This window comes from Mya arenaria, chromosome 3 (assembly GCF_026914265.1).
Source record: "Mya arenaria isolate MELC-2E11 chromosome 3, ASM2691426v1".
NCBI lineage: Eukaryota > Metazoa > Mollusca > Bivalvia > Myida > Myidae > Mya > Mya arenaria.
In genome coordinates, this window is record NC_069124.1 from 53,087,756 (window position 1) to 53,111,894 (window position 24,139).

The 24,139-nt window shown below is 36.6% G+C and overlaps 1 protein-coding gene across 5 annotated transcripts; it reads right to left on the reverse strand.

The window, feature by feature from the left end:
• LOC128227341 (paramyosin-like) lies at positions 1–20,924 on the reverse strand. 5 transcript variants are annotated; one of them, XM_052937766.1, is made up of 17 exons: positions 20,665–20,924; positions 17,334–17,390; positions 15,226–15,312; positions 13,386–13,552; positions 13,021–13,099; positions 12,648–12,724; positions 12,067–12,343; positions 11,514–11,735; positions 10,674–10,890; positions 9,592–9,728; positions 9,181–9,284; positions 7,034–7,229; positions 5,990–6,118; positions 5,383–5,754; positions 4,963–5,163; positions 1,940–2,104; positions 1–886 (listed from the first exon to the last, which is right to left on the reverse strand). In XM_052937766.1, exons 1-16 carry the CDS (start codon positions 20,767–20,769, stop codon positions 1,943–1,945), a joined length of 2,589 nt encoding a protein of 862 aa, XP_052793726.1. In that variant the 5' UTR covers positions 20,770–20,924; the 3' UTR covers positions 1–886; positions 1,940–1,942. The 5 variants fall into 5 exon arrangements, with proteins under 5 accessions (XP_052793726.1, XP_052793728.1, XP_052793727.1 ...); XM_052937768.1 differs by lacking the exon at positions 1,940–2,104 and adding an exon at positions 2,165–2,319; XM_052937767.1 differs by lacking the exon at positions 1,940–2,104 and adding an exon at positions 2,376–2,548.
• Between the last annotated feature and the right edge of the window lie 3,215 nt (positions 20,925–24,139).

Consider the following 24,139-nt stretch of genomic DNA (forward strand, 5'->3'; position numbering starts at 1 on the left):
GCAGCAACATACGATTTATTTCCTCCTCTGCATTAATAATAGAATTACTTACAGAGTTTTATTTCAAAAAATATTTATATTTGTTTTAGATGTTTGTTATTGAGTTTTCTCTTGTTTTACCCATGAAACCGAAACTAAATAAAACACATGAGAAAAATTGAAAAAGATAATTTAAAAAATAAGAACAATGAAATGACAATGGTTGTAACAGTTCATATCCATAAACAGGATACAAGAGAATGAAGACTGAACAAAGCAAGAAGGCAGACAAGGATACAATCATCAACGATTTGAAAACAACCCTGGTCTATACAATTTAAACACTTTATCATTCACAAGCATAAAATCGCAAAGTTTCTATATTTTTGTAAATAATTATAACAAAATAAATACAACATTAGTTCAAACTCTTCATGTTTATCACAAATTGCAAACAAAAATAAGTATCTATATCTTTTATTGCACATGGCCTATGATAGAAATTCTGGGGAAATACCCGAATTTCAATTTTACTACATAGAATAAAATAAAACCAACTAATAATCGTTCAAAATCGCTGTAATGTTCCCTGTCCTACACAAGCATGGAAACATCAATGAAGCATTATGGGATTTCGTGATGTCATATCCGGCTGCTGACTTCCGGCTTTCCGCGCATGCGTATCAAGAGGTCCCGTAATTTATTTCTTGTAAGCCGGGATCCAAGTCTTTTTCTGACAGAGGAGTTGAGCTAACAATCTTGCACGGCGCATCTCATTAACAACGATAAATAACAGCGTTTATAAATAACGGGGGTCTCATCAGAACATTCACCATTATCCATTTACACAACTTGCAAAAAAGTTTTTGATCCGAAAGATCTCTAAATTGGAAATAGTCTCTTTAACCTGAAATGGACAAAGAACAGAAAACATAATTATAAAAAACAGTAGAGTAACAATCGTAAACTTGTCGCATTTATCATTTGCTTTGAATCCTTTGAAAAAATACAACCGCGCGTAAAAACAGGTCATTTGAAGTTTGCACTTTATAACTTCGGGAAATTGCAATACACCGTAGTCTATGCTCTATGCTCTATTATAATCTGATATTGTATATGTATCGTATTTGTATCGCGAATGGAAGTGTTTTAAATGTTTTTAATCATTACATCTCAGTCATTAATTAAAAATGAATACGAATTGAAAGATGATCTAAATACATGTACGTTTGAATATTATATGGTGACAACATTGCGAATATGATAGAAACTAAAATCAAGCTTATTATGTATATAAAATAATAAAATTATCATCATTCAAATTGTTGTGCACTATATAGTATATATATGAACTTGCAATGCTACGTATTGTATAAATAAGAAGAGAGTGCGTATAATGTACAGGGCTGGTATTCAATATTGTTTTTAGTTGGATCTAAGAACGATGTAGCTAATCGGATTACTCGTTAAGTTGAATATTGAATACCAACCCAGGTCTTGTAAAGAATTGATATAACATGTACCAGTAAATGAAAAAAAGAAATACAATTCAGAGTTTATAATAAAGAACAAAATATGCATTCATAGTATACTTCTACACATGGTGAATACATTTATAAATATATGTGTATATATATACACAATAAAAGTTTGAGAACAGTTTATCTACAAGAAAGCTACACATGCGTTGCATGCGAAAGCCCCAACAGTAACACAAATCATAACCTGATTATATATGTGTATATACATATACCATTGTAGAAGAGGTGAGCTATTTATGTTTATTACAAACACTTATTTTTGTTCATTCTTTTCAATACACATTTTCAGGCCATATGCAAGTGATTTTGTTTTAATTGAAGATTATCAGGATATAGGTATTTTTACAGACATTTCTATATGCATATATAGGTATCGAAATGTTTTGTTTTGTTTTGATATTTTTTTATATTTAACTTACTCTTTATAGTAATTTTGAAGATATTCTAACAGTGGAAACAGACATAGATCTGCTACGACGGACAGATTGATAGTTTTTCTCGGCCATGTCCGCGCGAAGATCTGCCTCATCAACTTGGACAACGGCCTTTCTATATTTAGTCATGGCAATGGTAGCAACCTCTTCCTGTAAATGCGAGCAGACACGTACAATACACAACATGAACAACACCCAGCCTTTACTTACGACTCTCACTGACGAATCACCCTGGATACCGACATTGACCTTGTATGTCGGACAACCGTTAAGTTTTTCTCGGCACTATCAGCTCTCGATTCAGCTTCATCGATGGCCGCACATGCTTTTCTATATTTATTCATGGCAATAGTAGCCACATCTTCCTGGAAAGCGAACATAAAGCAAAACATTTACTTCACGATGCGGTGCACGTACTTACAAACAGGGTGTCTACACCCTTACGATCCTCGTGACGTCACTGGTTACCGAAATTGACCGTCGGCGCCGGACAACCTGAAGGTTCTTTTCAGCATTGTCGGCCCGGGCATCTGCCTCCTCTGCCATGTTAACAGCCTTTCTATACTTTCCCATGGCAATATTTGCAACTTCCTCCTGTAAAGCGAATTCAAAAAAAGCCACGTTAAGCCACCCGATGCTCTACTTACTACCGTGACGTACGTTTTTAATTTATGCCCATGCTAGATCCGCGAATGCTAGATATGCGATAGCTAGATATGCCTCCATCCATCACATGGCTGGTGGTTGAAGTATCTCTTACAACAGACATGGACCTAGCGCGACGAACAAATTGCAGATTTTTCTCGGCGCTATCAGCTCTGCACTCGGTTTCCTCAATGATTGAACAGGCTTTCCTGTACTTGTTCATTGCAAGATTTGCTACGTCCTCCTGTAACCCGAACATGCAACAATTAGCAAGAAAGTATGAAGCACATGTACTTAAAAATAACTATTTTATCCTACTAATGTTAGTGACATCGCGTATTACAGACATTGATCTGACCCAACGAGAGACTTGAAAAACGTTCCTGGCGCCGTCTGTCCTGCTTTCGGCATTGTCGATACTTGTTCAAAGCAATATTGGTAACAAACCCCTGCAAATCCAATGCCAATTCTTAGCCACTCGAACGCACAAGAAACAACTACTTCACACTATTCATGTGTTCGCCCCAAGCCCACACGGCAAAATATTAAGTACTTCATGGTCGCCATTTAAGACTTGATAATTCTAAGTTCCCTGTTTACGGACATTGACCGCTGGCGAGTCATATCTTTCTCGGTAGTGTCAGCCCTGCTTTCAGCATCTTTCATCACACCAATGGTATTGCAATACTTAATCATGGCAATGACAGCAAACCCACGATGACAGCAAATCCACGATGGCAGCACACACTACTTAACAGAGTTAACTCAATGAATAATGGACGTCCTCTGAATCGTGACAGATCGCCTGCTCGTGGCAATCTAATTTTTCTCTACGTTATCAGCTCTCGATTCAGCGTCTTCCGCCATGCCGAGAGCATGGCCATATTTAATCATGGCAATGTTAGCGAATTCCTCTTGTAAAGTCAGCAAAGATCAATATACTAACAATGGGTGACAAACACCACGACCAGGGATCGGTTTCTGGCACAATCATCCTGCTGCAGAGCCAACACCGCCACACAATGACCAGGGATCGGATTCGGGCACGATCATCCTGCTGCAGAGCCAACACCGCCACACAATGACCAGGGATCGGTTTCTGGCACGATCATCCTGCTGCAGAGCCAACACCGCCACACAATGACCAGGGATCGGTTTCTGGCACGATCATCCTGCTGCAGAGCCAACACCGCCACACAATGACCAGGGATCGGATTCGGGCATGATCATCCTGCTGCAGAGCCAACACCGCCACACAACGAACACGGATCGGATTCGGGCACGATCATCCTGCTGCTTTACGAGACCTAAGTTTGGCTTCTCGTTCGTTCGTACATTTAAAGCGCCGAAAGCGGACAGAGAACGTTTAATACTTACAGCAAACCTAACTAAAGCAAAACTACAATCTTTCATGGATACTCATTCTTTCTTGCGACCACCAACTGTATATTTTGGATGTTTTCTCGGCACTTTCGGCTCAGTGTTTTGCTTTCTCAGGCAAACTCTTTTCAAGCTTTTCACGGCAATGTAAGCAACATCTTGCTGTCAAACTCAACAATGAGCTGCAAGCCAAATGGTATTACTTACACATTAATCATAATACTTGGAAGTGGACATTTCTCTAACAACTGAAATAGATCTTGAATGGCGCCTGATATTCAGAGCCTGTTCGGCGCTGGCAGCCCGGTTATCAGCTTCTTCGCACAATGATGCGGCATGCCGGTACTTGTGCATGGCAATGTTAGCTACCTCTTCCTGGAATGTCAATATCCCCCAAGGTACAGGGGGCTTAGCATATTGTACTTACAAAACCCCAAAATACGTTAAAGCCTTAAGCCATAGCGGGCCACAGACAATGATATGTTGTAAGAATTCCAGACTCTTTGTGACATTTGCAGCATTAGATTATGCCACATCAATCATATTGCAAGCCACGCAGCCTTCCAAATATATATTAATGGCAATTTCGGCAACTTCTTCATGTTTACGATATTCCATTCAAAACATGTACTATGCTATATTCGAGTTTTATCTGTAAATAAAAGCAGGTTAAAACAAACACAGAAAACATCACCGAATGTACATCTAAATACATGATATTTAAAGAAAAGAATTTCAAAAGATACCATATTATTAACAGGTTTTTAAACGTGTTTTACGTAAATTGTTCCAATTACAGTTATACATTATTTTGAACATATTAAGCCATTCATTTTAAAAATAAAATGTAGCTGCGTTCATAACAGAAACATGGTTTAAGTTTGCAAGAAAATAAATATTTAAATAATTTCCATTGCGATTCTTTGAACAAGGAACAAAGATAGTGCGCCCTTGGGTAAAGTCAACCCTCTCCAATAACTTACCGCCTCATCGATCTGTCTCTTGTAGGTCTTGATCTTGAGTGACATGGAGTCGTTGAGGCTCGACAGCTCAGAAATACGGCGCTTGTCGTCCTCCATCAGGGCAAGCAGCTCCTTGTACTGTCTCTCGATCTTGCGGGCGTTGGCGTGAGCCTCACGGCCACGGCGCTGCTCTGACTCGAATTCAGCCTCCAAGTCGCGGATCTTAAAAAAATAATGGAGGGATATGTTTACAACGCGGTTTTATTTTTTGACATCATCAAATAGCCCCTGTTGTAGTGTCTTGAAAGTGGTGTTTGAAACTGTGTAAATTTTGTTATTACATGTAGTATATTCTTCTGGTTCGCTTACAAGGCCCATTATTGTATGAATACACCTTTTTTAAGCTAATCGCAAATCTACTGATTTTGAGAATATGCTTACTCTGGCCTGGAGCTTGGCGATCTGCCTCTTGCCTTCCCTCATGGCGAATGCTTCAGCCTCCTCGAGTCTGATGGTGATCTCTCTGATCTCGATCTCGAGCTGCTTGCGGAGGGAGTCGGCGTTCTTGTAGTTATCCTGTTCCTGGCGGAGTTCCTCGGCGAGGCGGGATACTTCAGCCTGGAGGCGGTCAGCGCGCTCTTCGGCGGCGCCGCGGCCATTCAGAGCGTCATCCAGATCAGACTGCATGGCGGTGATGTCGGCCTCCATGCGGCGCTTGTCGTTGGTGAGGGCGGTCACTTGAATGGTGATTTCGGACAGACGGACGCTCGTGTCGTGGAGTTCGTTCTCGGCGTTCTTGCGGGCACGCTCGGCCTACGATGAGAAAATAGTTAGGTTTTATTATCCGTATTTGTATAATTTCATTTTATAAATGATTGCAATTGAGCATTTTGTTGCCAACACATTGAGTTTAAATCGTAATTTCAAAGTTATATTTTGAAAAAGCATAGTTCTAGTCACATAATCTTATAACGATCGTGCATTCAGATTGTCAGTACTTTAAGTTTCATTTTATCCTTCTCAATAAAGAGCTGATGTAAATACTTACGCTCTCCAGAAGAGTCCTGACGTCTTCAAGCTCGGTGGCGAGTGCGATGCGCTTCCTCTCGGAGATGGACAGCTGGGAGCGGGCCTCATCCAGGAATCGGCTGGCATCCTCAAGGGCGGCTTCAAGCTCCTGGTGGTGGGGAAGAGCGTATTGAGTTTGTGACATGATTGTGCCATTGGTCAGATGAGATGTTATTTGATATTTTGGTATGTGTGTATTCGTTTATAAATTGGTGTTTCCTGAACAAATTATTTTTAAAAGCGCTGATTTTGCAAACTACTTGAATGTTTTCCACTTTTGATTGGATACTGCTGATCATCTCCGGATATAACTACAGCTTCATGAATACGCTTAAAGTTTGGGTAAACAATATATTTATTGTACGAGGAAACAAGGAAGTTTATTTTATAAAGCAGAGAAGACCTTAACATAACCGCATAGGAAGCGAATAGGAGAAACAGATGTAGCCTTGTTTCTTTTAGCTAAGATTCATGATTCCTCCAAGATAACATGCACACGCCTTTTGATAAGATTTCTATCTAAGTATCTCAGCTGTTTGCATTCTGAAGGAATGTTTTGTGAAACGCACGGACCCCTTGCTTAATTGAACACACTTCACCGTGACAGTTGTTTAAATTTTGAATCAAATTGACGTCTTTGAGATACATGTAATTGTTTAACGTCTGACATGCAAGGAATTTTAAAATAATTCTCGATTGAACCTTAATTGTTATCAGGGCTCTGCTGTTATGAGCGGCCCGGCTGTTATAAGCAAACAAAACATTCCTTCGGCGCTGCACCATTGTGACACGTTGTGCTTGTAGTGTCAATGTGTCGTTTTAGGTGTGCCATTTTATACAGCATTTGCATTTTATCACCTTATAAGAGTTGGCTATTGGATTTAATTAACCTCATTGTTTATACTGTATTATTCAAACAATGCATATATATATATATATATATATATATATATATATATATATATATATCAGCATTATATATACATGTGTTTCGTGTTATTGCCAATATATGTTAACCGCGTACCTTGTTCCTGGCCTGGAGAGACTTGATCTGCTTCAGGTACTCGGCGTTGGCGCGGTTGGCGTTGTCGAGGGCAGCCTCCAGCTCGCGGATGTCGGTCTCGTACTTCTTCTTGAGGCGGGAGATCTCGGACTTGTAGCGGGTCTCGACCTCGATCAGTGTCCTCTGGAGCTCCTCAATGGCGCGCTGGCCGCTCTTCCTATAAGGGGTAAAGAAGGTAAAGGGTGCAATGATTATAAGTTTGAAGATACGCCCGCCTTACTATAGAGTAACATTAAAATTAAAAATGGTCTTATTAAGTGCATTGGGTTTATATATGGAATGTCCTACTGTGAACAATAGTGAATACAATAAGAGTATGAATAACCTGATTTGGAAGATATTAATGTGTTTAAATAAAACAAATGACCGTCGACAACTTATTTGGTTAATTCTGGAAGAGAATAAAATGCAACACTCATTCTATCGGTGCATTTCTATAAAATTTGCCATAAAATTGAATTTTATTCAAGACAGGTTTTGTAACACGACGTTTCTAATATCAAATAAGTATCTATAATATATCTCCATCCTGTCCTTGCAAAATATCGGGTTCTAGTTTAATTATCTAAGTTAAGCGTTTGTGACCTACTCGCTACATTACAACATGCAAAAACATACGTCATTGTAAGCGTATAATTCCCTATCCGTACTCTGACAAGATCCCGATTATTGCTAAAATATCGAGCAGAATCCATTTTTGCACCTCCGAAAAATCTATATCCTGTATCAAAATCTTTCATAAATCCTATATCTTTCCTCGAAAAGTTTTTAATGAATGCGGTCTGACCCTCTCGCAGTAAGTACCGTACTGATCTTTATCAAACTTTAAAGTATGTTCGTAAATGAACCTGGCTCATTAAGTTAATATTACACCCGAGAATTCTTCTCCTTAACGTTATAGATAAGACTATCTTCCCTGTGTATTTTCTGCCCATTACCTGACGTACTTTTACATATTTCTGTGAATCTATGAGCGATTAATGATTGAAAAAACATTGATCTTGGAACTTCATACACTCATTACCATGAATTGATCAATTGTATCTTATATTTTTTCTTCTCTGTTTTCGCAATGTGCACACATTCGTATTGGCATTTTTACAGGTTATGATTTTTTTTTACTTCAAGGTTCCTAAAATGTTTCCCCAACGTCCAAATATTCAGGTGCAGCTCTTGGCATATTCATTGCTTCAAATAAAACAAGATGCTATTTCTAGCCATGAATTCGCCTTTCTTTATAATAAATTAAACTTCTACCGGCCCTATACTTGTTTGTATTCAAATATAACATTCTTAAATTAATGGAAAACCCATGAATGCAAAGGTAAGGAAAATCTTGAGTTTTCCGACCGAAATAATCTTTCACTAAACTTCTTGATGTGGAAAACTGCTTACACCTGTGATGTAAGGTTTACGGTATATGATAATGTTTTTCAAAGTGAATATTTCTGGAGACGACACAAATGCTTGGCTCCTCGCCAGTGTGTAGGTATGAGAATGAGAATTCCTGACGAATGATAAGGGAAGAACACATCTCAATGTGAGTTACAGCTGTTGTTCCTATACAGGCGTGGATCGCAGCATTTACATCGAGATCGGAAGATAACATTTTAAGTACACCCACGCACTATTTCTTGAAAAACTGAATATTCTTCATTTTAAATTCAGAACGTGCTGTAAAACTAAATCTATCACTTATTTGTTTGTATGATTGACAGTTATTATATTTGGCGAGAAATTTTAGGCCTAACCGACTTATTTCTCAAATACAGATTACATATCTCTACTGTATTGACGTATGCGTTCAGGGTTTATTTGTACAAGGCTAATTTCCGTTTGTGTTTAGTTTCAAAACGGGTTGGTAGAGTCCTAAATTTTTATTCAGACTGCGGACTGATGTTTTCTGAGTAGGTTGCTAAAATAAGTGAAGGTCACGTCAATGCCAAACGAGTTTTGAAGTGTTTTCAATGTAATTGTAAAGTCCAGAAACCTTTATACCACTACAAAGAAAAACATGGAACCAATTTGAACCTTTGCCAATTTCACAACCACTCTTTCCTGTAACAAAACCGCCATAGGACACTAGTTCATCGTCAACTTTAACGTACCTGACTGCCTCAATCTCCTCGTCCTTCTCACGAAGGCGCTGTTCCATCTCGGCGCGGAGGGCCTGCAGAGCGGCGTTGGCGTTGGCCAGCTTGTTCTCGCAGTCCTACAAAGGAAGGGGAGAGGGTGTAGGTGAGCAATGTTGGAATTTTAATTTTTAAATGTTTGTTGAAAGTATTAATGAGAGCTTTAGTTAAAACGTTTTGACATCTTAGAGATACTATGTATGGTACAAGAGTGTTTATTCAAATGACACAAATATCTGCTGCTTACTAAATGTTAGTCACCAATTGCCCTTCCTCTACGGTTTGGAATACCAAAAGAGTGATTTTTTCCTACGGATATGCTTGACTCGTTTCTTTTGGTTGCAACGATTCCCTTTATAATTCCAGCGAAATTTCGGTTTGGCCTACCTTGAGTGCATCCTCGGTGTCACGGAGAGCGGCGGCGAGGTTGTCGCGCTCGGCGGTCAAGGAGGCGTTGGCAGAGGTCAGCTCGTTGATGCGCCTGTTGGCGTCCTTCAGGGCGTTGTTGGCGTCACGCAGCTGGCCTATGGGGATAGAGGGTCAGATTGGTAGGTTTTAATTTATAACGGTCAAGTGCTATTTAAAAAAAAAGTCGAAATATTTTGTTTTTATTTATTCTAGCTTTTCCTGAAGTAAGAAGTTCAGTCGCAAGATTGAAAAGGGTTTAAGAAGTTGTTTTCCAACCGCAATGGTACTGTAACTTGTATATGTTTTTGAAAGATTGTTTCAACGGCATGTTTAATGACTTGCTAAGGTGGTTCACGCGAATATACTGCCTACAAATAGCCAGGTATTCCGACAGTTACCTATGCATCGAAACACCTCAGAACACTTGCTTACACATGATAAAGTATGTGATTTTCTCTGAAAGTTTTATTGAGGAATATTTGAACAGTTGCCAAATATTTTCCATGAACACTGACTTATCTTTTAAGTTACCAGACGTGACATAACTGAAAAACGGCAAGAAAGATAACTATGTTATCGAACTTATCTCCCATTATACATTTCGGCAATTCTGATAACATTTTGTTTATTATATATTTTCCGAAACTTGTGATGTGCTTATTGTATTTAAACAGTTATACTCGATTTGATTGATATAATTACTTCATGGTTGATACATATGATTGAAAACCGTTAAAATATGTCACCCTGGAAAACGTCTACCCGATTATCGAAAGGGAGATAACTACACTGTATGTGTATCGAAAAAGAACTGGAGCTTTTGAAATTAAGTATAAGATGTATTTTCAGCGGATGCACTTGATAAAAAAAATGATCAATGAATACGTCCGTTTCAATCCTTTACACAGTGATTCTCTCAACAAGCATCTGGCAACTCACAGTGAGGGAAAGTAATAATGCGTGGAGTTGTGCATACGTTCTGTTTTGAACTCGCTGTTTTTTAGTGATTCCATCTCATTATAATCCCGTTCTTCACAATACTATCTTTTAGGGCGACTCACCTTGGAGCTGGTTGTTCTCACGCTCCAGGTTGCCATTCTTCTCAGCCAGTTCGGCGTTGGCGACCTTGAGGCGGTAGCATTCCTGTTCAAGGGCGGCCTTGTCGGCGCGCAGGCCTTGGTTCTCGGCGCTCAGGTCCGCGACCTGCTTCTGAAGAGCGGCGTTGTCGTTCTCCAGCTGCCTGTTCCTCTTGGTGAGGTCCTGTACGATGATCTGGGTCTGAAATGAGAAATATTGGGCGTGATTATAATTGTTTGTATACGTATTGGTCTACAATGGGAGGGATTGGAGTAACTGTCTTTGTCGGTATGTAATTAGTCTGCAATTGGATATATTGTGCAAGCTTATCATGGTCGGTATGTAGTGGTCTTCAATGGGAGCAATTGTGCGTGGTTATCATTGTCGATATGGAGTGGTCTGCATTGAGAGAGATAGGGTTTGCTTATCATTTCCGATATGTATTTGTCTGTACTATTTATATCTACAAATAAGATTTGGTTCAGCAATGGGAAAGATGGAAATTTGAGTGTTTTTTTTTACTTCATCATTGTTAGAGTAAATGTTTGCTAGTTTAAATCATTGACATGTCTGTTTCCGTTTATTTGCTCTCTTTTTTCTTACACATGTTAAACAATTAATATATGTTAAACATTTTAAAAATCAGCTGCTTTTTTATAAATTTCATTGTTTGAAAAATGGACAAATTGGCCTTTTATATCTTTATATACCGTTGATCTAGTGCCAGAAATCATTTAGGTTATATTGAAAAAGTAGGCACTTACTGAGGTCTCAATTAACAGTATAAAATTTAATTACCATAAACACTTTCCATTGCTACTTACGTTCTCGAGTTCGATGGTGACTTCTCGGAGCTCGGCGGTGAGCCTGTTCTTGGCCTTCTCGAGGTTGGCGGCACGCTGGCGCTGCTGTTCCAGGAGGTCCTCCAACTCCTGGATGCGAACGCTCAACTTGCGCCTGAGTTCCTCGTATTCCTCGGTCTTGGCCATAAGGTCCTTCTCGAGCTTTGTCTTGACAATGCTGAACTCGGACTGCAGTTTGCTGTACTGTAAGTTGCAGGGAGAGAGACATTTGTTAGATTTGGTAAAGGAAAGGAAAGCAAAGGGATTAAAATGTTGTCAATAGTCGGCAGTATTTTATGAAGCTTTCATGATATTGTTTTACAATACTTGTCAACGTTATCGATGTTTAAAACATGGTTGTATTGTTTAAAAAACCTTACTATTTGTATGCATGCTTTGTTATAAGGTATACCTTGATACTTATATTTAATGTACTTAACTACTGTCTGTTTTGTTATAACGCTCTATTCTGGGACCATAACTTTTGTCAAGTTATGTACAATACTTTATCATATTAACTCGCCGGTCCCCGTACCTGCTGCCTGTACATGGATGCATTCTCGGATTCCTCCTCGTAGCGGGCGTTCAGGTTGTCATAGTCGGCCTGGAGGGCGGCGAGTTGCACCTGAAGGTTCTGTCTCTGCCTGGATTCGTCATCCAACTGCCTCTTCAGGTCATCGACCTGCTGTTGCAGCGTGCTGCGGGCCTTGCCCAAGGCGGCGTTGGCGCTGTCCAGCTCCTGGTTAGAGTGCTGCAGGTCAAAGTTCTCCTTAGTCAGACGGGCCCTTGCGCCGTTTGAGTCGTTCAGCTGCCTGTGTTGCAGAAAATGGTATTCTTTAATTTCCCTTAAATGCTAGAATTAAAATTTCGTTTTTTTATTGAGGTAATGTTTTAATTTTATGATTATAATTTGTTAATATAAGTTATTAAGAATTTTAAGGAATTATGTTATTTTGTCCCCTTTGATTTACACGGCACGCTGTTTTGATGTGGGCTTTTTTGTTTTGTTTTTATATGATGCGCATATCTATATATCATTTATAGCTATTATATCGTTTTGAAACAATAATACACTGAAAGTATAAAGATTAAATTTCAAGAAGCCTGATTACCAACCTAGTGAGATCATCAACCTGGGCCTTGAGGCGCATGACGGAGCCCTCGAGTCCCTCAAGCTTAGCCTCGGCGGATCCCTGCAACGAGTCAACGAGTTAGTAATACAAGCGGACAAAACTGCTTATTCATCGATTCAGTTGGTTGTATTTATTTTGATTTTTTTAACTATTAACTATTTATCGTAATACCTTACTTATAATCATAGTAATATCGTACGGATCGAGGAGATAGCTAAACGCTGATTGCATGACTCAGAATCTGTATTTTAAGGAGTAGTTTAAAACGACAATTATTAACATTTGGAGCTCATTTTTACTTATTTATTTGTTATTCTCCAGTTAGTTCTTCCTTTGAACAATGCATACGTTTCTACCTTGAGTTTGTTGAGTTGTTCATTGATTCCTTGCAAGTTGTCGACTTCAATAAGGATTTGGCTCTTTTCCTTCTCAACTCTGAAACATGAAGTATATGGCATCTGGAGTCGCTTCATATAGACGATAAACTGTACAAGTTTTTAATTGCTGTTGTTAAAATACCAACATAAAATGTGTTTTATCGATATACAGTTTTCAGTTCAAGTATTTTCATTATATACGTTATGCTCTGTGCACTTGATATTTTGATAAGAAACTGCAATGCGGTTTGAAAATTTGACTACAACATATTTAGACAAACTAAATGCGATATACTCTGACAATATACATGCAACAAACAGTATCCGCTTTTGTCAGTTTCTACCTGTTCTTGGTCTTGGAGAGGTAGTCGACCTGGTCTGAGAGGTCGTTGATGGCCTCCTGGTGCTTCTTGCGCATGCTGCCTTCCTGGGCTTCATACTGGAGCGTCAAGAGCTCGATGTCCTTGCGGAGTTTTGAGAGCTCGGCATCCTTCTTGCGTACCATCTCATGCTTTAAGGAGGAAAAATAAAAAATAAATGTTGAGGGAGGTATTTTAGTTTTAGATGAATGCATAACAATGAGCGGCGGTGGCTTTTTACTTTCTTGAATTGCATATCTATTTCCATTGGTTTGGTTTGGTTGGCTTCTTCTGTACTTTATTTTCTTAAGGGTGTATGCTCCCATGAACTTCTTTTTATTGGCAGAACAAAGTATCTGTCAAATGCAATAACAAAAGCCCATGGCCATCTAATAGGATACTGGTTATGTCGTACACGTAACTATTACCAACCACCTTGATTGTTTTACCATGTATGTTCAGAAAAAAACACTTTTTTGTGTGACTGATTAGCATTTAAAATATTCAATCAAATAAAAGCGTTTGCCATTCAAACATCTTCTTACTGTTGTTGTGTGCAAATTTGCACCACACTTGTAATCCATGTAACATTTTCATGAGGCCTTGAGTATTTTCTAGATATTCATCTTTTATCTGCATGATATTATCCTTGCATAATTTATTGATAATAAAACTGAATCATTATTATCATCGAATGAACATAAACATGGTGTGTATATGTGTTTTGCAGATGCGTGTATCTTGCCTACAGGTTGGCTTCCATTGAGATTTTTCGATTTTTATTGCAAACTTGCGAACACAGCACTTGAGTTTGGCAGATTTCGGCTATCAGAAGTATTCCTGGAGCTTGATAAATGATTTTAATCGTCTTGAGAAGTTTAATCGGTATATTTGAAGGAATGTCGGTAGTATTTTGCCAAGAATATATTTTTCACCTTCTTGTTTATGCGTTTTATTGTTTATTATTGCAATATCACACTATTCTTCCTTCAGATATCTTGTTTTTGTTACATTCTAATTTCGTCATTATAATGTAAACACTGCTTTACCTTTGTTTCAATAATGCAATTTGAAGTATTCGCATATAATACAGTACTTATGGTACTGTAGTCCTAACCGTTGTTTTGTTTGACTGTTAAGACTGTTGGTGCCCGGTCTTTGTGTTAGACATTTGCGTGTTTTGGAAGTGTTTTGTTTAACAGTACAATTAACAATTGCCAATTTGCTAAGAAAATATATTTGCAATCAATATATTATGTATATTTGATAACATTACGTTTTTTTCTGTTGTCCATTCACATCTCCATTTTTGCCGACATGTGATTTAGAGTATTGCTTGTTTAATTCGAATTCATTATGAACATATATATAGAACTCCCGTTTTTCTTTGATTTGCACACAAAGTGTACCTTTCCTGCTTGTAAAATCCCCCATTCTATATGCGTGTTTTACCTATATCTTGTAAAATCCTACTATTTGTTCGGACGTTTTGCCAGTATGATTACAGTTTTCAGTGTACATGTTTTTGTATATTTTTGTTTTGTATCCCTTTTGCCTACCATTGTTAATCCCAATAATGTAGCTTTACTGAATTACGTGTTAAACTCTCGTTTTACCAACTAGTTCGACTTCAAAAATATTTAAATCTAAGTACTAGTATAATTTGTGCTTTTTGCAGTCTTTGACCTTGTCTAAACATAACAAACCATTTATAAGCCCTTGTTGCCGTATTTGCCTGCAATATATTCACTCTTTTTGATAACCTTTATTTGTAATATACATCTATAGCCCGTATTTTGTGAAGAACCCCTACTCCTGAGCTCACCTGGATGCTGGAGGCACCGCCCGACTCTTCCAGTCTGTCTGAGAGCTGCTCGATCTGGAACGAATATTCGGCGCTCTGCTTCTCAAACTGGAATAAAACAAACAAATGGTCATCGTCAGTATTATGTTCATGAAACATAATCCAAATGATAAGCTATATTCATAAAATAAATTTATAATATGTAATGTTTAGTTTGGGTCAAATTTTGAAAACAGATGTTTTAATCGTATCAGACCTTAAGGGCAAATGTTCTTTGAAAACATACTTTTAAAATGAATTTTGAAGCATTAAATAATGTTCATGTTCTTTTATTCGCATTAATGCTGTTGTTTGAGGTAAGTGTATAGCTGGAATGTGTTTCATTTTTGTTGTTGTTGCTTTCCTACTGGAATCTCGGATGTAGAGTTGCTAATAGTCAAAGCCTCAAGAGCTGTCAAGGTTAATGCTCGTAACTTTTTTTTCCAGGAATTAGTATTCTTGTAAGAACGGATGTTTTTTTTTGCCATTCGTCTTTATTTTACGTCATAAATCAGAATTATTTTGGCAGTAATTGTGACTTTCAGGTATGCTGACTAGGATAGATAACTGCTAGCATAGAGCACTAGCATCGCGCTTACCTGGATGCATATATAGCAACCGCGTTGCCAAGCACTAGAACATAATTGAATGAAAGTTGTGGTTTTGCTGATGATGCAGATTATTGGTTTCTGATCTTCTGATGATAACTTAGTAGAAATTGTTAATCACTTGAGACAGGTAATTATGACAAGAACACCTTCTTATAAAGAACTGATGCCTATCCTACAACATATCAATGCACTGAAACAGGGTTTTTTGTTTGTTAAGAAATATACAGTTCTTAATTTACACGTTCTATTTTCCGAGACAAGGGGCGCTTTATGCAATATTGTACGTGTTCTATGTCATACACACAAACATTATGCGGGATCTGTTGGTAAAAAGGTTATGGGTGCTGTTTGGTCAAATATCATTTAGATGTTATCTCCTAACATAATGTTTGTTTCTGGTAATTTAGTATAATCTCAAATATGTCACACCCAGCTGTTTTACCGTGATGATAATCCATTGCCCGTCTAAATAAATCATTTGATGGAATGATGGATTTCATAAAGGTGGTGTGTTAAAAATAAAAGTGGTTATGAACTGATTCCATATCATTTCCCTGTTATCTTAAATAGTGAATTCGGTGAGAAAAGTTCAGGTTTTTCTATGAGAAGTAATATAAATGGCTTCAGAGAACAGACAAATATTTACTACAACCGTGACTGAGATACCCCGAGGTGGGGGACGGATTCTATGGCAATGGTTGTCTGCTAGCATTTTTCGTGCTTAGACCGTTGATTAAATGGCAAAACAAACATCGACCATGCGTTTTACGTCAGTAACAGATCATTTCCTGATAAGATGGGGTGTTTTTGTATATTCATAAAACATAACGACGGTAGCAAGAAAAGGTAGAGCGTTGATCGGAATATGTGTTTATCCCTTGCATTCCACACCTCAGCAGGTGTAGGCAATATGCATTGAGGTGGAGAAGGTTATAGAGAAAAGCATCTACCTAGGAGTTAATTAAATATCTAGAGAATCGTTTTTGTGAAATGATAGGAAGACAAGCTTCCGAGACATGTGTTTGATGCATACCTGAAGAATGCTTAGCAATCGCAAAGTTTATTACATGAGTCTGCACACATGTAGGCATTCAAACTGCCAGTGCTGTCTTTGTTTATAAAAGTACTTTTCTCCATCAAGATGTCGATCACTTTGTATTTCATAATATATATTTATGTGATTTTTCTACAAATCTTTCTTACTATGTTTCTAGTATTTCACCTCAAAATAAAAAAAGTAAAAATAAAAAACAACAGCTGTATATGTATCAATCTTAAGAGCTTGATTCTAACATGATGCTGAGAGTGCGTTGTTGTTTTTGAAAACTGACGTGTGAAGGGCTCTATGTATTGTTGTTTCAAAGAAAACGCACGTTTTTGTTTCAAGCCATTATTAATTGTTCCTAATTTTCTAAACGTTGGATATTATGAATTGTCCATCGACATATTGATCAAAGGAATAAGAAAGAAAATACTCACCCTGAGACGCATGTCTCTCTCAGAGTCAAGGGCATCTTCCAGCTCACGGATTCTGGACTGAAATGGGTGAAAAATATGCCATCAGAAAGCTGAAAAGTTTTGAAATTATCAAATTGTAATGGACGCTGCAAATGTTACAAATGTTTCAGTAGCCAATGAATTTCTACATATGCACAATGATAGAAGCAGACGCAAACAATACAAAAATCCATATGTTATATACTTGTAAATAATTGTTGAAGACAAGGAAACAAAAATAAGTTAAAGGAAGGGTAAAAACAAATAGACAGTTCAAGGACAGAATAAAAAATGAGTATGAAAGTACTTCAATAAAAACAAACAGAGAAAACATATATTAGTGACATTAAAAGTAAAAAAACATTGATGCAGTACAGTTCAACGAAGAACACCTGGATGGGAGGTAATTAGATTATAGGCTTCAGTTATGTTGCAAGTTTTTGCAATACATATTTTGATAGGAAAGAGCCATGTGGTCAGTGCATTGATAAGGACCACGGTAAAGTCTTCAGGCATACACTGGTAAAGGAGGAGCTGGTTGGACAGTTGTAACTCTAGAATCCGTCTTAGTTCACACGAGGTTTTCGTGCATTATTGGAGAATAAAGCCGCCAGCTGACATTACCAGTGGCTACCTGATAGCGGTGCTCTTCATCTCTCCAAAATTCATCTTTGACATGAACAACTCGAGCAGAATTTGCAATGTCTCGTTCAACGTTTTCTGTACTTGAAACTTGTTTGCCATTGACAGTGACAATTTTCTTCACGATTCGTTTAGTTGTAGTGGAAGAGCCAGCATCTGTTGATGATCTTTTCTATGATTGGACAAACATACACAGTAAATGGTGACCTGAACAACGAATTTACTGCGCTCATGCCCTGCTGTAACATAAACACAAATTCTAGTCTAAGCCAACACGTCAACACAATAAACAACCATGCATATTGAAACATGATTTAATCTATGTGGACAAGCTTTAAAAAATATGACAGACCTTGATATTATCACCAGCATTATAGTACAAATGCAATTTGATAAAAACTTATAAATTGACATGTTGGTGCAGACAAGTATGGCGGACTACCGTTTGTTTTCAAACGATTGATTATTTTTTCTAATTCTATTAATTTGTTTGCCGATGATAGCATAATGAAGTATTTCATTCCATTATACTATGCATAGGGAAATATTTTTTTTTCTTTTTCTAAAAAGACGTATAAATTACTCCTCGTGTATAATGTTTCTTCAAAACATTGCATATAACTCAACTAAAGACCTTTCAATTATCATTCAATAGCATTGGTTCTTCAAAACAATGCCTTAAATTAACTAAGTTCTCCTAAACCTGTCAAAATTAATAAAATTATGTTGCTTTTCATATTAATTGATGCACGTGTTTGTTGTCAGTTATCTTTATTTTCCTCGTACTATAGTAGATCAGCCATGGTAGATAGGATGCCTTGAATACCTGGCATAGGAATATACCTGTAGGCATACCTGAGTGTGCGCTCTCCATAAAAGGAGGCGCGTTCTATTTTTAGTAACAGTACGTCACAACATGGCGGACGACGATGTTTCCTAATTACTCATAGTATTGTGCTTAATAATTCCAAGGTAATTTCAATTTAAGTTAAATTACTAAAGCATAAAATCTGAAGAATTCGCCATATGCAATTTACATTATACATGATGTTGCCCAAGACAATTTGCTTCAGTTATCGTGTTGAAAACTTGTTTTTAAAAATTCCTATGACAAAAGTGAATTTAACCTGGAAATGGTTTTAATTAACAATGACATTTTTGGCTATAGATAAAAGGAAAGAAATCAAATTTTGTGTCTTGTATTTGTAACAGTACATGTCATCATGGTTTGCAATTCGTCAAAGCCGGAATTAGAACTAGCGTAGAAATGATCATGGTGACACATTTACCAAGAAATTACTATAAACAAAACTAAAATACAGTTTTTCCTATTTAAAATTGCACTTTGTTAAACATAGCATGTGTGATATTTTAAAAATCAACTTCATGTCATTGTGTGTGTCATGACATTTTTACAAAAATATTATTTTGTAATTATATTTTCAATTGATTTTACAAAAATCTATGTATAGGTATTTTCTGATATATATAATATTCTTACATGATGGAAATGAATAACCTAGATTAGTGTTTAGCTAATGAAATAGATCTTCAATGCAAATCAATGTTTCCTGCCCAAAATAGGGAAGTCACCAGGTGGCGCTTTTATGTTTGCCATGGCAACTGTCACTTCCTGATAGCAGGTGCGCGTTGTCGCTATACAGATCCGCCATTAGTAAACAAATACTTCTTCCACAACTCTATGAGTTTTTCCTAATTATCATTTGTTTGTTCTTATAACGTTTTATCTAGAACCTGTACTATTTCACCTTTTGCTAATTATTATCAATCTAATAAAGAGGCCTGCTTCCGCAACGATTATAATCTTTAGTTTATCAAGATGTGATAAGTATCTTGCAGAATCATGCAGAACGCCTGTGCATTACCGAATTTCAGAAACATATACTTCATTTCCTTCCGATAGTACAATAATGATGTCTGATATATCTTAGGAATAAACAGTTCAAAAGATGGTACCGATACAATACAGACGTTTCCAATATCTACTCTAATTATCAGGCTAACTGATGTGGCTATACGGAACTACTTACGATCTCATTAACCGGTCTTAATAATGTTTGTGTAATAATTCCAAAGAATCATAATCCAACGTTTCTGTTAACCAGATACACAAATAGCCAAACAGACACGATGAAATAGGCACTTTTCTGATTTCCCCAAATTTCATTAATCCATTAGAGAAAGTATTCAATTATTTAGCTTCTTATTTTAATTTTAAAAGATTACTTAGCACTTTTAACACAAGCATAGCGAAAGCACAAAAACGAAAGCACACAAATCACTTTAATCTTTAACACACACATTGAGATAAATCCATATGAATCTTTGCATAGCCCTAGTCCACTGAAAGCAGATCTCAAAAAAGCACATTATACAGCACACGTGCAAGCACATAGACACAAAAAAAACAATATCTAAAACATGTAAACAACATCAGCAGATTGTTTTGAACAAAGCGTGTAAGTTTCGATTTAAATCGTGTAAACAAGTGTAAACTGCCATCATAGACATAGTTATACCTTGTTCTTCTATAGAATTCATTGTTACAATGCAAATTGCCTTAAAACAATGAACGAGGGTAAGAATCTTTTCGATTTTGATAACTTCACATATACAAAATAATAAAGGTGTAGAAGGTTGTTTGACTTACCTCTAACCTGTTCTGTGAGGACGGAGAAGACCCTCTGTAGACATTGTAGGTCCTTGAGATACGGGTCACCTTGTGGCTGCTTGAGGTATCGTCCCAGTCAGCCATTATGTCTTCTAGTTAGTTTGTTAAACCGTAATAATACAAGAGTAATAACGAAATAGACGTCCAACCACTACAACAGTTTAGTGTACTCTGCGCCTTCAACTCTCAACTCTCCCAGACAGAAACCTTACTCTTGACTTCCCGAAAATGATTTCCTTAAATACCGCTACACTATAAGTTATATAGGAGCCTCTGACGCCAGGTGGCGCTATTTAAAGAGATTTACCTGAATACTGCAAAGAGGAGTGTAATAGGATACACAAACGAGGTTCCAGAAAATGTACAGGCGTATACTGACGAAGCGCGTTCGCTTTCTTGGCACGGGAATCTACCTGTGAAATGTTAAGGAAGGCTATAGGGAGGTGGAAAATGAAGAAGACTTGTTTGACATAATATTCCTTTTTGAGATTATTATGATAACCATCTCGTTTGTCTTCAGGAGATGAAGTATGTTAAAATGAAACATATAATACATAATTAATTATCGATTTTTTGCCACCTCTATTGAATATATTTGTATGGGAAAAGAGTAAACATAGCCAATGACCCGGAATCTTTGAAATGCACCAAGCACCAAGTATTTTGCCATACCTCTATGATTACAATGATGACTTTGTTAATTGGTTTAGGGCTAGGATATTAGCATTTATGTTAACAGTCTACCTATATTGTTATGACAAAATTGTCCTCACATGACATACGGTCATTAAATTACTGTTCTGTGGAGACATGGTGTATATAGGAGTCATGTATACATGGTTTTGTTATACAATACATTTACACAATAAACGAATGAAAGAGCATACAATGTTTATTATTATGAAGTTTTGCATTTACTTTCGTTATGTTTTACTCAACAGTGAATATTTTGTTCGATTGGTAAATCAAAGTATTTTCTATTTACAGCTTATGTTTTGAAATAATTTTTATATCGTTTTTATGAATGCATATATCTAACTGGTATGACACAATAAGTTGTTTTATTTAGACCACGTGCCGAACTGTTTAGAACTTCGTTCAAGTTAACAACGTAATAAATGTCATCGTTGTTAAATTTAGGATGTTTACAGCATAGAAAGTGTCAAGGACAGATTTGTGATCTGCAGTAGTTATTACAAGAATTAAGGGAACTGTTTAGCTGTAGTTGGTTATATTTAATATATCCTTTCATCATTGAAATTGTTAAGCTTTGAAACTTAACGACGATATCATTAACAAGGTTGTTAACTTAAAAAATTCTGAAAAATCGGAACACTTTCAACTTCTGTGATTTAAATGCCATTTAAATGGAATGAAATGTTGACATACTTTCAATATGGAATTGGTTGTGACATTCCAAACGAAACGTTTATTGTGATGCATCAGTATTAAAATTTTAGTGTGTTTCAAGGTAGATCTTGAAAAGAAAGTCATGTTTTGTTAGAAAATGTTTTTTTCTTAATTTTAAAATTGTCCATTTAATTCATTCATTCATTCATTCATTCATTCTTTCATTCATTCATTCATTCATTCATTCATTCATTCATTCATTCATTCATTCATATGATTATTTTTAGCGATTAAAACAACAGTCCGTATCAATATAAACTTCTACACACATGCTTTATAAACTTTTCGGATAGCTATATTTGAATTCTTTAAAAGGAAATATCTGAAATCTATACATTGGTGTCGGAAATGATTGATTCTTCGATTTTTGAGAGGTACTTTGATCCACATCCTGCATATTGGTCCCGAAGTCTGACTAATAAGCCGACTATTTACACTAAATTATCTTGCATTATCCGCTAATCAATTGATGCCACCAACAAACATTTACATGAATGAACACGTAATGAAAATAAGTGAATGCACGTGTGCGTTCCTCGTGCACACTGCACACATTAATTGGCGCACCTTAATCTGGGAAGGACTGACCCGTGTGTCTCCTGGCACTGCAGTGTCCACAAGGTCATCAAGGTCCAATCTTGTTCTTGGAAAGATAACGAATGTTCTTACATCCTGTAATCTCTACAAGCAGAATTAATCGAAACATCGCGTACAAAAATGATTGCCGTGAATGATCTCGTTTTGGTTTTTCTTTTCTTTTTTGCTCGGAAGTTGTTTTCTTATTCATTTTTTGTATTATCTTTTTTGTGTGTAAAATGTCTTTTGTAGTAACATCCTGTCAAATAATAATTTCCATCGTAAAGAAATGAAAACGGTCATCAACGTTACTTCCAAACGAATGATAGCTGATTTTATTTCTATTTTCGTAGATGTTAACGCTTTTTATATAAATTTAAATATTGACTTATCATTAATTTGGAGGTTAAACAACAGCTAATAAACGGTTGTTATTGTATATTTATGTTATATTCTCTACCGTATTAGGACAAAAATCAATTTTTGCTATATATTTTTCACTAGTTCTTAAATAGTGATAATATTAAAATTCGTCGTGCACTTTTACTTTTAAGCTGCACTCTCGCAGATTGAACGTTTTAACAACGTTTTTATTTTTTGTCTTGGAACGAGTCATTTTTTGCGAAAATCCATGGAAACCAGTTATATAAGACTGCTGACAAAAAATAGATAGCAGATTTTTTATATTTAAGTTCAAAAAATGATGTTTAATGCAATTTTCTTAAACCGTTAGTAACGGTTTAAGCAATAAAACATTAATTTTCGAACGGAAATATGACAATCTATGATCTGATTTTTTGTCATCAATCTTATATCATTAGTTTGCAGATATTTACGCAAACATTTGCTCTTTCCAAGACAAAAAATAAAAAAAAAGTTGTCAAACTGGTATATCTGTGAGAGTGCAGCTTTAACAGAACAATAAGCAATGCTGCTTTTTTCAATGCTATTTAAAATTTCCATTAAGAAAGACTATACAAACTCAGTGTGTGTGTGTGCGCGTGCGTGCGTGCGTGCGTGCGTGCGTGTGTGTATACCACGTGATCAATTACGTCAAATATGCTAGGTCGAAAGGCAGCATTTTGCTTAAAATGAAGACTATAAACAAGGATAATTTTTTCTTTTACTACACCATTTTTAATGAAACAAAGGGCAGTCTATGTCGCTAAGAGCGGCTAAGACCTCGCTATGTTTGTTTTAAAATGTTGAAGAATTAGTGAAGTTATCTTTCATTAAAGTCTTCATTCGAATCAAAATATAGCCGTCCGACGTAGCATTTATGACGCAATTTATGACGTAGTATGTATACACACACTAAAACTTATTTTGCCACAAAAAATTTTTTACTGAAAGGTTCGTACCGTTCCTAAGTAAAAGAAAATCTTTGAATTCGCTTTTGATAAAACTTGCGTTTCTTATCATTGAAGATCAATATAAGTGCTGATTCTTTTTATTTTGTACCGAAAAT